This window comes from Lontra canadensis, unplaced genomic scaffold (genome assembly GCF_010015895.1).
Source record: "Lontra canadensis isolate GAN:19392208 unplaced genomic scaffold, GSC_riverotter_1.0 scaffold133, whole genome shotgun sequence".
NCBI classification, from domain to species: Eukaryota; Metazoa; Chordata; class Mammalia; order Carnivora; family Mustelidae; genus Lontra; species Lontra canadensis.
Genome location: NW_022631127.1, coordinates 272,871 through 286,423, shown reverse-complemented (window position 1 = coordinate 286,423; position 13,553 = coordinate 272,871). Strand labels below are relative to the sequence as shown.

The following is a 13,553-nucleotide window of genomic DNA, read 5'->3' as shown; positions in this document are numbered from 1 at the left end:
CAGTCAAGGCCATCCCCGGTGGCAGCTGAGAGTTGAGGACTGTTGGCAGCATTCCTACAGCTGGGAGACCTTCGCCCAGCTGGAGATGCTGGTCAGCATATCCCTACACCCATCAGGAGAACTTAGATCTATGCAGTGCCCTGGATGTCCTTGTCAAAATCAGTCAGTATCAATGTGGGTGATGACACAGAGGAAAAAGGAGGGACTGCATAAATTTTTAAAAATTCATCTTGTTGCGATGAATGAGTTTTAATAGCAGAAGTACACCACCGGAAGACTGGAATGTGGGTTTTCTCTCCGTTCTTATGACAGGGCCTTCTTAGATTATTGGTCTAAATTATAAGCAAAGGTTTTTCTTTATCTTTAATCGGCCTAGAAAAACAAAGTTTCTATGTCTTGTCTCTGTGAATTCTTTGAATACTTAGGAAACTTGAGTCTGTTCCCTATTAAGAGAGCTAAGGTTTGTCAACAGCTCCATAACCCTCTGCATTTACCTTGGGAATCTTTTCTTGCCCCCTTGGCTAAGTCAAGTATCGTGTTTCATAATGATCTATAATCCGATTTACCCCTGTGCTTTAAAATCTCCTGATATTTGGCAAGCTTCCAAAAATTCAACTTCAAAGTGAAGTCTTTCTGACTAATTAGGCTTGTTCATTTGCTATGTCCAGTCGCACAGGAAGCACTGTCAAACAAAGAATGATAAACCTTCTTAGGCTAAATTGTATGGGTGAGTGCTATAGCTAACTGTTCTAGAAATTTTATGCAATTCCTAAGGCTTTGATATGTCCTGGTATAATGTAATTGATTTGTAATTTGAATTGCTGAAGAACTGTGTGTCACAGAATTTCCCTGTCAGCTCTATTGTATTGACAAATACAGGTCTCTGATTCCTTTAAGGTTGTAGAGCAAAACCGAGTAAGAATTTCCAGAACTAATGGGGAAACTTCATTCAAACAGACTTTTGTTTAAAACACTGCTCATTCGGGGCGCCTGGGTGGCTCAGTGGGTTAAAGCCTCTGCCTTCGGCTCAGGTCATGATCTCAGAGTCCTGGAATCGAGCCCCACATTGGGCTCTCTACTCAGCAGGGAGCCTGCTTCCTTCTCTCTCTCTGCCTGCCTCTCTACTTGTGACCTCTCTCTGTCAAATAAATAAATAAAATCTTAAAAAAAAACAAAACACTGCTGGTTCTCCAATGTTTGTTCTTCTGGATTTAAGTCTGTCTATGACTTACAGAAATTTGGTAAAAAAAATTTATTTGTAAACAGATATGAAACATTTATCTCTTTCTCTCTACCTGATACCATCAGAATTCAGAAACTCTCAGTGAGTTTTTTTTATGTTTTCAGGGCAATGTATTTATTTGCATAAGGTCAAAGCATCTGTTCTCCTTTTAACAGGACACAATTGGAAACACTGGTCATATTCCCAAAGCTCTGACTGGAAATGTCATAGTTGAAGAAGATGTGCACAGACTCAGATATGACCAGACAGCTTTAGGGCACTGAGGATGGCTTTATGGAGCCAATGAGGCCCTTTGGAAAAATCACCGGATACCTTGCTTACACAGTTTCCAGCAGCTTTTCCAGGTGATTAAGAAAGGTCACTTCCTGGCAGGTGCAAGAATCTTAGGATATTTTGGGGACCTTGAGAAGAGAGGAATCCACCCAAATCTACAGGTATAAAGTTCCATCAGGGGTGCCTGGCTGGTTCAGTCAGTAGAGCATGCAACCCTTGATCTTGGGGTCATGAGTTTGAGCCCCATATTGGGTGCAGAAGTTATTTAAATAAGTAAATTATTTTTTTAAAAAATATTTTATTTATTTATTTGACACACACGCAGAGAGAGAGAGAGATCACAAGTAAGGAGAGAGGCAGATAGAGAGAGAGGGGGAAGCAAGATCCCCACTGAGCAGAGAGCCCAATGTGGGGCTCGATCCCAGGACCCTGAGATCATGACCTGAGCTGAAGGCAGAGGCTTAACCCACTGAGCCACCCAGGCGACCTTAAATAAGTAAATTCTTAAAACAGAGTGTTAAAATAATGTTCTAGAAAAGCAGATTAAAAACAAAAACAAGAACCTATATGACAATCACCACTGTTTCTATACCTATGTACATAGGCCAACTTTATTAAAACTAGACTTGTTTTACAAAGGAATTAGTCTTAATTTGGCTCTCTTTAGTGGAAATAAGGGTGATTTTAGAGAAAGAAATTGTTTCAGTAACACACTTTGTAACACACTGGATTCTAGTTCTGGTGTCTTTGAGTGTTGGTTGGTTGTCCATAAAACTGGGCTGGGTACTGAATTCTGGTTTCCTTGAATAGCTGACTATGACTCTCCAAACTGAGGTTTCCAGTTCTCTCCCGCTGTCTTGACTTGAATCATTGAGAACTAAAACTGCTCTTTTTCCTGAAACCCTACAAACTGAAGCTGGACAACCCAAGGTAAATTTCAGAGGAAAGTTGCCACAGTGGCCCACGTGGAGACCATCTTCGTGCCTGTGCTCTGGGGGCCGCTAGGAAAAATCACTGGAGACACACGGATCATTGAACAAACCTATTGCAGCCGTCCTGATCAGACGATCTGCCATTGGACAATCCAGACTTGGAGATGTACATGGATGAGGTCTGTTTCACAGATCAAAGACAACACAGAGCTGGGTGCAGGGGTGACCCGTGAGTTATTGCGCACTGCAAAGGTTGCCAGAAACTGGATGACTGCCCAACGGATCCATATTGACAGCCCATACAAAGACTCCAAAACTCTCCATAATGGCTATAGGACCAAACATAGATTTAACTAAGTATCAACCCCAATATTCCTTGGCGGACCATATAGGAGCTAGGGAATGGGGATTTGGACACCTTGCTGGCACTAATACTGCCTGGAAATATAATGAATCCTTATCCCAGAACATCTTATGGAACAAATAGTTCATATTTGTCCATATCACCAAAGCACCCATTAGGGGAAAGATGATATTCTTCAGTGGATCTGGAAGTATATTACAGGTTCCAATCTTCAGAGAACTGCTCAAAAATGTGCCAGTTGTGCTAGAAACAATCCAAAGACTAGGGCCCCACAGTTCTAAAAGGTATACAACTTACAGCCACCGCATCTGGAGAAGACCGGCAGGCGGCCTTTACCACAATGCCAAAAACAAGTGATTCTGGTGTTTGCTAATATTGGCAGATCCCTTTTCAAGCTGGGTTGAAGTTTTTCCATGCTGTTCAGAGAAGGACTCAGAAGTGTTTTTTTTTTTTTTAAGATTTTATTTATTTGAAAGAGAGAGAGAGAGAGATCAGGAGCAGTGGGGGAAGGATAGAGGGAGAAGCAGACTCCCCACTGAGCGGGGAGCCTGATGCTGGACTCAGTCCCCAGACCCCAGGATCATGACCTTAGCCCAAGGCTGATGCTTAACTGACTGAGCCACCCAGGGCCCAAAGGCCTCAGAAGTTGTCAAAACACCTATAAGCAAGATCATTCCTAGGTTTGGACTGCTGCTAATAATTCAGAGTGACAATGGGGTAAAAAAAATCACATGAGTGGTGTCCAATGCCTTGGGCATTCAATGGAAGTCATACGCTTTCCTCGAGATCCCAACAGAATCACAAGAATGCATAGGTTTCCTATCTGGGAAAAGGGAGAAGATTGGAAAGGGCCCCGCTCAGACCAGTGAGTGGACCCGAAACCAGTACTACTTAGGGGGAACTGGTCCAAGAAACCAGTCCATGAGTGCAACACGCTACTTGGTCGCAACACCCTCCACTAAAACCCTAGACAGAACATAGTACAAGAAATATTGACCATAATACAAAAGTCCCAGTAATGCAGGATGATGGCTTTGAATCTGGAACTAAAGAACAGTCCAGAGAGAAAGCAGCAGAAAGCTTCCATTCCTCTACCCCTGTCTTCACCCCACTGCAACGGGAATTAACCAGAGTGGTCATCTTTCCAAAACACTCAAGGATGAAGACCAGTCAAAAGACGGTGGGGACTGAAACCAGTAACCAAAGGGTTAACGGGACGAAAAAGCGCAACTGCAACTTTTTACCCAGAACTTCCTCCCTTGACCCTAGGCATCCCTGACCCTCCTCCTGGGAGAGGGTGGATTTGAGGTTCCCATCTTCCCGTTTGGCTGCTTCTGGAATAAACCCTCTCCTTTCTGCGTACTTGATGTCCCCCTGACGGTCTTTGTTGCGCATCAAGCAGACGAACTTGGGTTCGTTTACACATACAGTAGGTGCTCAATAAAAACCACTGAATAAGTGTCAACTCTGAGGCTTGGAGTTCAGGGTCTGCTTCATGGTGACACAGAGAGTAAAGATGAACGAGGAGAAGGATTTAATTTAAGAAACCTCTGACCTCTGTGCCTCTATTCCTGTCCATGGTGCTGAAAAAGATCTGCTCTCCTCCCAAGGCCATCTGCTCAGCCCTTAGCACAGCACCTCGGGACCCGCCTGCAGAAGTCCCAAGCCCCTCTCCCTGATTTGGAGCCAGCTCTCATTGCATCCTGGAGGTGACAGTTCAACTCTGTTTACCCAGCCCCACAAACAGCCCGGCTTTGTCTGCCACCTTTGGCAATTTTCATACCTCCTTGCACACAAAATAAATTGCACGTTCTTGTTTTGGGTTTGCCGGGGGGGGGGGATGGCCTGGTTAATTACAAAGTCTGCCTCGCCTTGCTGCGGAGTGATGGGAGATGTTCACAGGAAAATGGATTCATTTTGACTAATTGCTTTCACTTACACGTCTTAGTTCCAATAAGACATTTGTAACTGAGCCCACCTTCTCCAGAAGCAGCTCCCACGCTCCCTAGACGAGCAGCCCTCAGGTTTCACCGGCTGCTCAGGGTCCTGAGAAACTCACTGGTTGGGACCTTTTGGGAAATGCCAGTCAGTGTTTCAGGATTCCTCCCAGGGAGGCAACCTAGGGGAACGGCCTCATTCAGTGTTCCTAGGGACCCACCAGCTCGCGTTTGTGAGCCAGGCACGGCCTGACACTGGACACTGGGAGGGAGGCTGTGTGTGTTCAGGCTGCCTGTTAGAATCATGCAAGAAGTGGTTAAAATCCAGAGTCCCATGCCCCACCCTCGTTCTACCTAGTCGGACACGAGAAGAACGGGGTCTGGAAATCTGTCTATTCCACAAGCACCAGCAGACGATTCAACCTAGAAAGGCTCTGGGTGTCAAATCGGGGGTCTGCATTTGAAAACCATGTTATCTAGGGGAGCTGTTCAAGTATTTCTTTGCCTCAGTTTCCCAGGGTGGAAAAAATGGGGCTCACTATAACTCTCGTGAAGGGGGGGTGGTTGTGCTGGTGAGGTGAGACCCTGACCCACAGCCAACACTCATTAACTGGTACTTACTCCTATTAGTGAACATGGCTGGGTTCATTTCAGGGGGTTGATGAGAACCACGGAGAGGCCAAAAAAAAAAAAAAAAAAGAAAAAGAAATAAAAGCTTTTGTGCTGAACAAAGTCCTTGTACCTCAGACACAGAATCAGCACCCTCTCTGGGCCCTCCCTGCAGTTATTCATTCTTTCAAACTCCAAACTCTGCAAAGCTCTTCTTTTCCCACTTCCCCCCAACCAATAAATCATTAGAAGGTTCCAACTGGAGGGCCTCCACAGCCTCCCTCGGAATGCAGTGGAAAACAGACACACACGCCCTGGGAATAAGGGAGCAAAGTCCTACGTTTGCAAAATGGTCAAAACGGAGTCATTTCATTTGTGGAAAATGAATACATCTGATCTTGCAAATGTTTTGCCTCGGGGAAAAGTAGTGTGCACGCAACTGCAAACAGGCTTCTCCTGGCAAAGACCACTCCTTGCTGCTCCGGGAGGCTCTGCCAGCCCACCAGAAAGCCAGCAGCAGTGCGTGTCCTGGGAGCATAAAGAAAAACTTTGCCCAGCGGGGGCCCCAGGGTGGGTGGGGTCTCTCAGGGTTCAAGTTCATTTCCTTAACATTTAGCAAAGATCATCAGCTCTTGGTGTCTGTCCAGACCTCAGCTAGGATCAGGAAATCCAGGCACTGCCTTTCTGAGTCAAATGTAGCCCCTCTCCCCACGAATTCTGATGAGTGTTTATAGTGGAAAGGGGGATGAAGCAAGGGGAGAGGGGAGTTCTCCACAGAGCAAAGTAGATGGTCCAATTTTTTTTCCCCTTCCAGTTTATGGCCTGAAAATATTTATGAGTTCTGAATCCAATTAAGCAAACAGTAATTTGTGCCCGTTCTGTGGACAAGGCATTGTGCCCGGGGTTCCCAGTGAGACCAAGGTGAATTCAGTCCACTGAGCCTGTTGGTTCCTGCTCTGTGCTCTACGCTGGGGGGCGGCCTCATCTGGGTTCCTTACTCCTCCTGGGGGGTTTAGTGCTCAAGTCACTAGGACAGAAATCAAAGTGAACACGGGTATCAGAGGCGAGCACAGAAAGCCAAGGAGTGCAAGCAAGGGGGAAGGGCACTTCAGCCATGAACACTCGGCAGAAGACCAGGGTCCCTTTAGGAAGAGGCTTCATGGTCATTCTTCCCTGGGAAACAAAGTTTGCAGCTGTCTGAGGGTAGTGAGCTGAAGTACAGAGAACGGGTCAGATCTGAACCATCTGGGGGTCTTCCTGTCCTGTGCCCCTGTGCCTACCCCGTGCTAGTGAGCAGAGAGTGGCACATGTGTCTGAGGCCTGACCCCTGTGGTGACAGCTCCCTGGGGGGCAAAACACATGCCTGGCACAAGACAGAGACGCAGTCAAGTCCTGACAACATCATCTTAAAGTCCCAGCAGTGGCTTCTACCATGAGTCCTAAAGGTCTCTGGGCCTGTCCCAAGAGTCTACGCAGCAGAGTAGAAGTCACTATGGGGTTGGGTTCTTGAGCCTTAGAAAAACTTAGATGCAGCCTTCTCTGCTTGGACTTCCATTGGTTTTCTTCCCTGCCCAGCGCCTCATCTCTGCATGTCCTCCCGAGAACCATTTGGCTCGAGCTGCAAACATATGTTCCAATTTGCAGACAGTCCCATGCTCCCATTCCCAGGCCATTTGTTATTCTCACTACACAGATCCTTGCCTATGCTGTTTCCCCCACCAAAATGTCCTTTCCACCCTTCCCCCTGAGTGGGGGAATCACACTCCTGCTTCAGGGCTGTCTTCTAATACCTGTCCTACAAAACTCAGCTTCCTGATAGCCCCAGGGGGTGGGTGGGCAGACGGGGTGTTTAGGGCCAAACATCCACCCCACACACGTCTCCCAGCACCCATTCAATTAGGAACTTGGCTGAGTTTGCTGGTGCAAGCCCGCCAGTCTTAGAAAATTCCAGGTGAGTGTATCAGAGGGGGGAGTACAGATCCTGAAGCCTCGAGAGGCAAGGGGAAGTGGGGCTGAGGGGCCTCTCCTCCCCCTTCCCCATGTGAATCCCCTTCCAATGTTGGTGCATACCCCAGTGACAGGATGCTCACCACACCTTGGCAACTCACCCTCTCTTCAGACAACTCTTTATTTTTACCAAATATTCTGGGTCGGGATATATTTGCATGGTTCTAAGCTCAAGCAACAGCACAGTACACACTTGCAGAAGGCTCACAGCCACTCTTGTCCCTGCCCGCCCTGTTCCCCATCGCCCAAGGGACCATTCTAATGACTGCTTGCCTCTCCTGACATCGCTTATTTACACAAACATGACAAGCAAGAAAGCATGTTTCTTATATCTGATTTTCCTTACCCAAAATATAATGTGAGGTACACGCTCACCTGCCCCTTGCTTTGCTCAAGGGGTCTCCTCCCCCATCAGCCCACCAAGGACACCCTCCCTGGTTCTCACAGCTGCATATATTTGGCAGTGGCGGGGGCATGGTTCCAGAATGCCCAGCTGCCCCTCTTCCAGCATCTCCTGGCCTCGGCCATTCTCCATCTCTACATGTATCTCCTCTCCCCTCTCAGGCCAGTGGCGATCTGCCCTCACTCCACTGGTAGCCCTCGTATGACACTCTATTCAGCACCCCTCCCCACACCCTGAGTGGGCCTCTGCTTCCTGCTGGGACGCTGCTCTCCCACTGCCCCTATTCTGCCTCCCTGGCTTGGGACCACCATGCACGTCTCCTGGGTTAAGCCAAAGCTAAGTGCACGGGTACAAAATGGGGTCTCCCCATGCTGCTTCCTGGAACTTCCCCAGGATGTAGCCACGGTCACCCATCTGCATTTCTCTCTCCCCAGGCTGCTTAGAGCACCCCACCGAAGCCAGACTCTCCCAGCTCCAGGCTCAGGATGAGCATCTTGTCTCCCCAGCACTCTCACGGCTATTCAAACAGCCAGAAACCGGAAATCCGATCTGCTGCCAATGGGCCTGGGCGTCCCTGTGGCTCTTTAGTGGCTTCCTTGCTTCTCCTCCCCTCTCCCACCCTCATCACCAGCCCACCGTCTCCCATGCCTCATGGCCTCCTTGGTCCCGCAATGCAAGCCTTGAGACCTGCCTGGCCCCAGCCCCCCTGGGCTGAGGCACTAGCACCCGGGGGATCTGGTTCCTACCAGCCCTACAGTCAGTATCCCCAGCTGTGACCCCACTCCATGATGACCCCCCCACCACCCTCCACTGGTGGGGTTGGGGAAAGACATGTCTCAGTTGCAAGCGTCATCTTCTCCATGTGCCATGGAGACACGCTGCATCAGTCAAGGCTGGCAGGAGCCCGCCTCTCCACCAAACCTCCTAAGTCAGGTCCCGGGGGCTGTCTGAGCTGAGAAGCTTCCTGTCTTAGGTAAGTCACAATCTAGCCAAATCAGACACCGCCATAGCCCTTGAGGGAACAGCACCACCACAAAGCCGGGTGACCCCCCAGGAAGGTCGCTCTAGAATCAGCACTGTAAACCAGGGCTCTTGCTGCTCCAGGACAGGAAGCCAGCAGACAGAGCATGGCCAAGGTCCGTGGCGGGCAGACCAGGGCCGGGGGCAGCAAGGGAGCAGGGCTCTGACCTGGTGAGACCTCATCAGAGAGAAATCAAAGCACATGGTTTCATGGAAGCCACCCTCTCCTCGGACACAGACACACAAGTGGAGGCTGATGAACACATACCTGACGCTCCGGGAACTTTCTCCTTCAGACCTGCAAAGAGAGAGAACGCACACTTAGAATGCAAGGAAGTACCCTCTATTATGGGGGGGTCTGCATGAGGACGTTAGATGTGGGAACCCACGAGGTCCCCATGACCCTCCGAGCCCTTCTCCAGCCTCAGCAGACTGCCCCCAGGTCCAGCCCACAGGGCGTCCCATTGTCAGGTTTTGACCTACAACTCCACCCTGAAAACCACCTCCTCCTGGAAGCTTGCGGCTTCCCAGCCTCCTCCAGGGCACATCATCTTGATTATAATTGTCTTCCCAGGATTGGAACATCCCAGAAGTTCGGGAGCAATCCCAGAACGGGGCCTGTGGCTCCAGAACTCTGCCCTGGGCGCTCCGAGGCAGCGGTGGAAGGAATGAGTGAGCGAGGACGGCGCAGCCGGCCTTCCTGAATCCCCTACTTGGTATTTCCAGCATAGGGCCCACTACCGGCTCCATTTTCAAGTACCCAGAAATCAATTACACCACTTTACAGAGGAGACAAGCCTGAATGTCAAGGAACTGGACAATTAGATCGTATCGCGCACACTTGAACTTTCACGGAGACTATGAAATACACGGCATCCACTGACAGCGGTGCCTTTGCACTTGGCAAACCAAAGGAAAGGGACTTGGGGATTAAACTGCTCGAAGCGAAGGGCTTTAAAGCCATGGCCGGGCTCCCAGGGTCTGAAGGAGCAAAGGGCTAAGAGCAAGCACATTCGGGAATCTAATCCCTGGAAGTCCCAAATTGGATTTTACTGCCAGTGAGCTACAGAAATAAAAACACACTTAACCCAAAGTCTTTTTTTTTTTTTTTTTCAAATTGCCCTTTTCAGTACTTTTACTGACGAGCTGCATACAGCCCCATCAGCACTGAAGCCCAGAGGAACGGCTTCTCTCACGGAGCTGGACTTGCTGATCTTATGAGACCATCCCGTGCCCTTTCCTACATCTGCTGTGTCAATGACAAATTCTACCCAGGCTGTCTTTCAAGCTAACTGACGGCCCGGTGCAGGAACGTTTCTCCAGGATGCCATAAAAGGTCCTCAACATCACCAGCTGCTGGCTGTCTGGGAGGTTCCAGCTGTCCCCAGCTCTCAGCCAGCTACGCAGCACCTGCCAGGGCCATGGGCCACCTCCCCGCTCAGCAAGTACAGAACGGGAAATAAGAGCAGAGACAACCAGCACTCGGTCCTTATGCAGCGCCAAGCCCAGGGCCCGGCTCTGACGTGTGCTACTGATTTTCACAGCAAGCTGGCAGGCCCGGCATGGTCCTCACTTGCGGGAGGGACTGAGGCTCCCAGAGGCAGTGTAAGTGCTCAGTGGCAGGACCAGCCCTCAAGGAGGCTATTTCCTGTCGCCCCTCAACGGGAGATAAGCAAACCACACCCTTCTGTCCTGTTAGAGGTCAGGATGGAATTTCCTGGGGTGGTGATGGAAGGGGGCCCTGGGGGTTTGCGGGTGCTGCTCATGTTTGGGTCCTAATCCAGGTCTTGGTTACCCAGGTGCAAAATCATGATTATTAAAAAATATATATTTGGTCACTCAGATCACCAAAATGTATTTCTCATATATATTTGGTCTTGGTCCATAGTTCCCCGCTCACAGCACCCAAAACCCTTGCAAATTTCTTCCTTCCTTCCTTCCTTTCTTTTTACATTTATTTATTTATTTGAGAGAGAGAGAAAACACACTGGAGGGGAGGGGCAGAGGGAGAGGGAGAGAAAGAATCTCAAGCAGATTCACTACTGAGTGCTGAGCCTGACCTGGGGCTTGATCCCAGGACCCAGAGATCATGACCCGAGCTGAAATCAAGAGTCAGACTCAACTGACTGAGCCACCCAGGCGCCCCCAATCCCTTGGAATTTCTGAGCCATGAGAGCAATGGAAACATCTTTTGTTCTACTATTTGGTCTCTAGTCCTCAGTCCCTGAAATCACTTCAGAGCCATTACGGTGAAAGGTGAAATGAATGTCTTTTCATTCCTAACAAGCCCCTTTCCACTGTAACTAGGTTCATGTTAATGTGGTTACTTTTGGAAAGCACCTAGGGATGGGGGCTGGTTGCCAGGGGAACCAACCAAGAACAGAGGGTTGGAAGTTTCAGTCCCACCTCCTGACCTTCTGGGTGGGAAGAAAAGGCTGGAGAATGAATCAGTCACCAACAGCCAATGATGTAATCAATTAGGTCTATGTAATGAAGCCTCCATAAAAACCCAAACAGAGGGGGTTCAAAGAGCTTCCAGCTGGTGAACACACAGAGATTCAGGGACAGTGGCACGTCCAGAAGGCAGGGAAGCTCACGTCCCCTCCCCGTCCCCTTGCCCTGTGCATCTCTCCGACCTGGCTGTTCCTGAGTCACGTCCTTTTAGAAGCAGCCGGGCTCTAATGCTAGAGTTCCACTCTAGCAAATTAATTGAACCCGAGGGGGAAGTCACGGGAACCTCTAATTTATAGCCAGGCAGTGAGAAACACAGGTAACAAGCTAAGCTGGCAATGAACGGGCGTCTGAAGTGGGGGTGAGGGCAGAACTGAGGACCTCACTCCGGGGGCTCTGAGGCTCTCTCCCGGTAGAGAGCGACAGAACGGGGCTGAATCCGAGGACACACAGCTGGTGTCAGAGAATGGTTTGGTGCTGTGGGAACTTGCCCCCCTCCCACACATGCTGGAACTGGGTACCAGAATCTCTCCTGGGAGGCCCACGGGGGGGAAAACCCACCCTGCCGCACACTTATGACACAAGTGTTTTCAGGATATGTACTGTCTTATGAACAAATTGGAGAAAATATCATATGAAGGAGAAGGTGGGGGATAGAGAAGATAAGCAGTGAGCTGATAACTGGTGAAGTTGAATATATGAGGGGGAGGGGTTCTGACACTGTTTCCCCTACTTCTGAGTGTGTTTGAAATTTTCTACAAGTTGAAAAGAACAGTTTTTGTAGGATGAGCCGGTCTGGAGATCCAACATACAGTATGGTGATCACAGGTGATAATGCCAGACGGTGTACCAGAAATTTGCTAAGAAATTTCAGAGGCTTGCACCACAGAAAGCAAAGACAATTATGTGGGGAGAGGAAACATGGTAATCAGCTTGCCTGTAGTAAACATTTTACTGTATACGTGTACAACAAAACATGTGGTACACCTTAAATAGATGCCATTTTTATTAAAAAAAAAAAAAAAAGACAAGGTCTGTGATGTGAGTGGCCAGTGGCTGTACCTGGACTCTGTGACTTTTGTCACGGCAGAAATGACACCCCTGCCCAGTTCAGCCCTAACCTATGAGAGGACTGGCAGATTTTGCCTTCTTGCTCTTAGAAACCCAAAAGGAAGCCCAAGCTGCCACGTGGAGGAAGAAGAGAAAGATGGGGAGGGGGAGGATGAAGAGGGGGAGAGAGAGGGGGAAGGCTCCAAGCCATCAGCCCCAGCTGAGCCTCCAGCTGCCAGCCACTGTGAGCAAAGCCTCAGCTGATGTGACACAGAGCTCAGAAGAGCTGTCCCTATGGGTCCTGCCCAAACTATGAAATCCTAGTAAAGAAATGATGACTGTGGTTTCAAATCACTAAGTCTGTGAAAACCCAAACGCTGCCCCACTTCTTGCCCTAGGAATGTTCCAGTCCCTCAAATCGCCCTCAACCCTGCTATGGACCGAATGTTTGTGTCCCCCACATTCATACGTTGAACCCTCCCCTCTCCACACACAGTGTGGCTATACTTGGAGATGGGCCTGTAAGGAGGAGTGTAAAGTTTAGTGAAGCCCTGGGGGTGGCAACACCAGAAGAGGAAGAGACTCTGGAGCTCACTCACTTTCTGCTCTGGGAGGACACCATGAGAAGGCAGCCCACTGCAAGCCAGGAAGGGAGGCCTCAGCGGAAACCAACCCTGCCAGAAGGTGACCCAGGACTTCTGGGCTCCATAGCTGTGAGAAAATCAACATCTGTCATGCAAGCCGCCCAGTCTCATGGTGCTATGGCAGCCAGAGCTGACTATCACCCCCTCCAGCCTCAGGGCCTTTGCACACTCTCTTCCTCCCGCCTGCAGTGCTTTATGTACTTAACATCCCATGACCATCGGTCACTTTCTGCCACTGTGTCTCTCATTTGGGGGGGGGTATCTCCGCCCACCTTCTGCAAACTCGGCCAGGCCTCCCTCCGCCTTGGGCCTCTCAAGCAGCCTGCCCCTCTCCCACAGCAGGGGTCAGTCTGCCGCTGAGATTTCTTTGGATAATGGTTTGATGAATACTGCTCCCCGTTTCCCCAGCTCATCCCAGGGTCTGGCACACGTAAGTGCTCCATGGTAGAAAAGATGGTGTTACCCAGGAAAGTAAGAGCACCCCCTGACCCACAAGAGGCACAGGACATGCCCCAAGCTGGAACGTGTTACAGCAGGAAAGTGGATGAATGTAGCCCATCCACACAAAACCACGGACACCAAGCAGCCAGGGGACCACACAAGCTCTGGTGGTCCCCCAG

General features: G+C 49.6%; 1 protein-coding gene across 1 annotated transcript in view; it reads right to left on the bottom strand.

The window, feature by feature from the left end:
• The window catches only part of IQSEC1 (IQ motif and Sec7 domain ArfGEF 1), a 369,892-nt gene that overhangs the window by 239,486 nt on the left and 116,853 nt on the right, over positions 1-13,553 (bottom strand). The window contains exon 2 of the mRNA XM_032842816.1: positions 9,057-9,086. Within this exon, the coding sequence (XP_032698707.1) occupies positions 9,057-9,086 (30 nt within the window). The remainder of the gene's footprint in view (positions 1-9,056; positions 9,087-13,553) is intronic.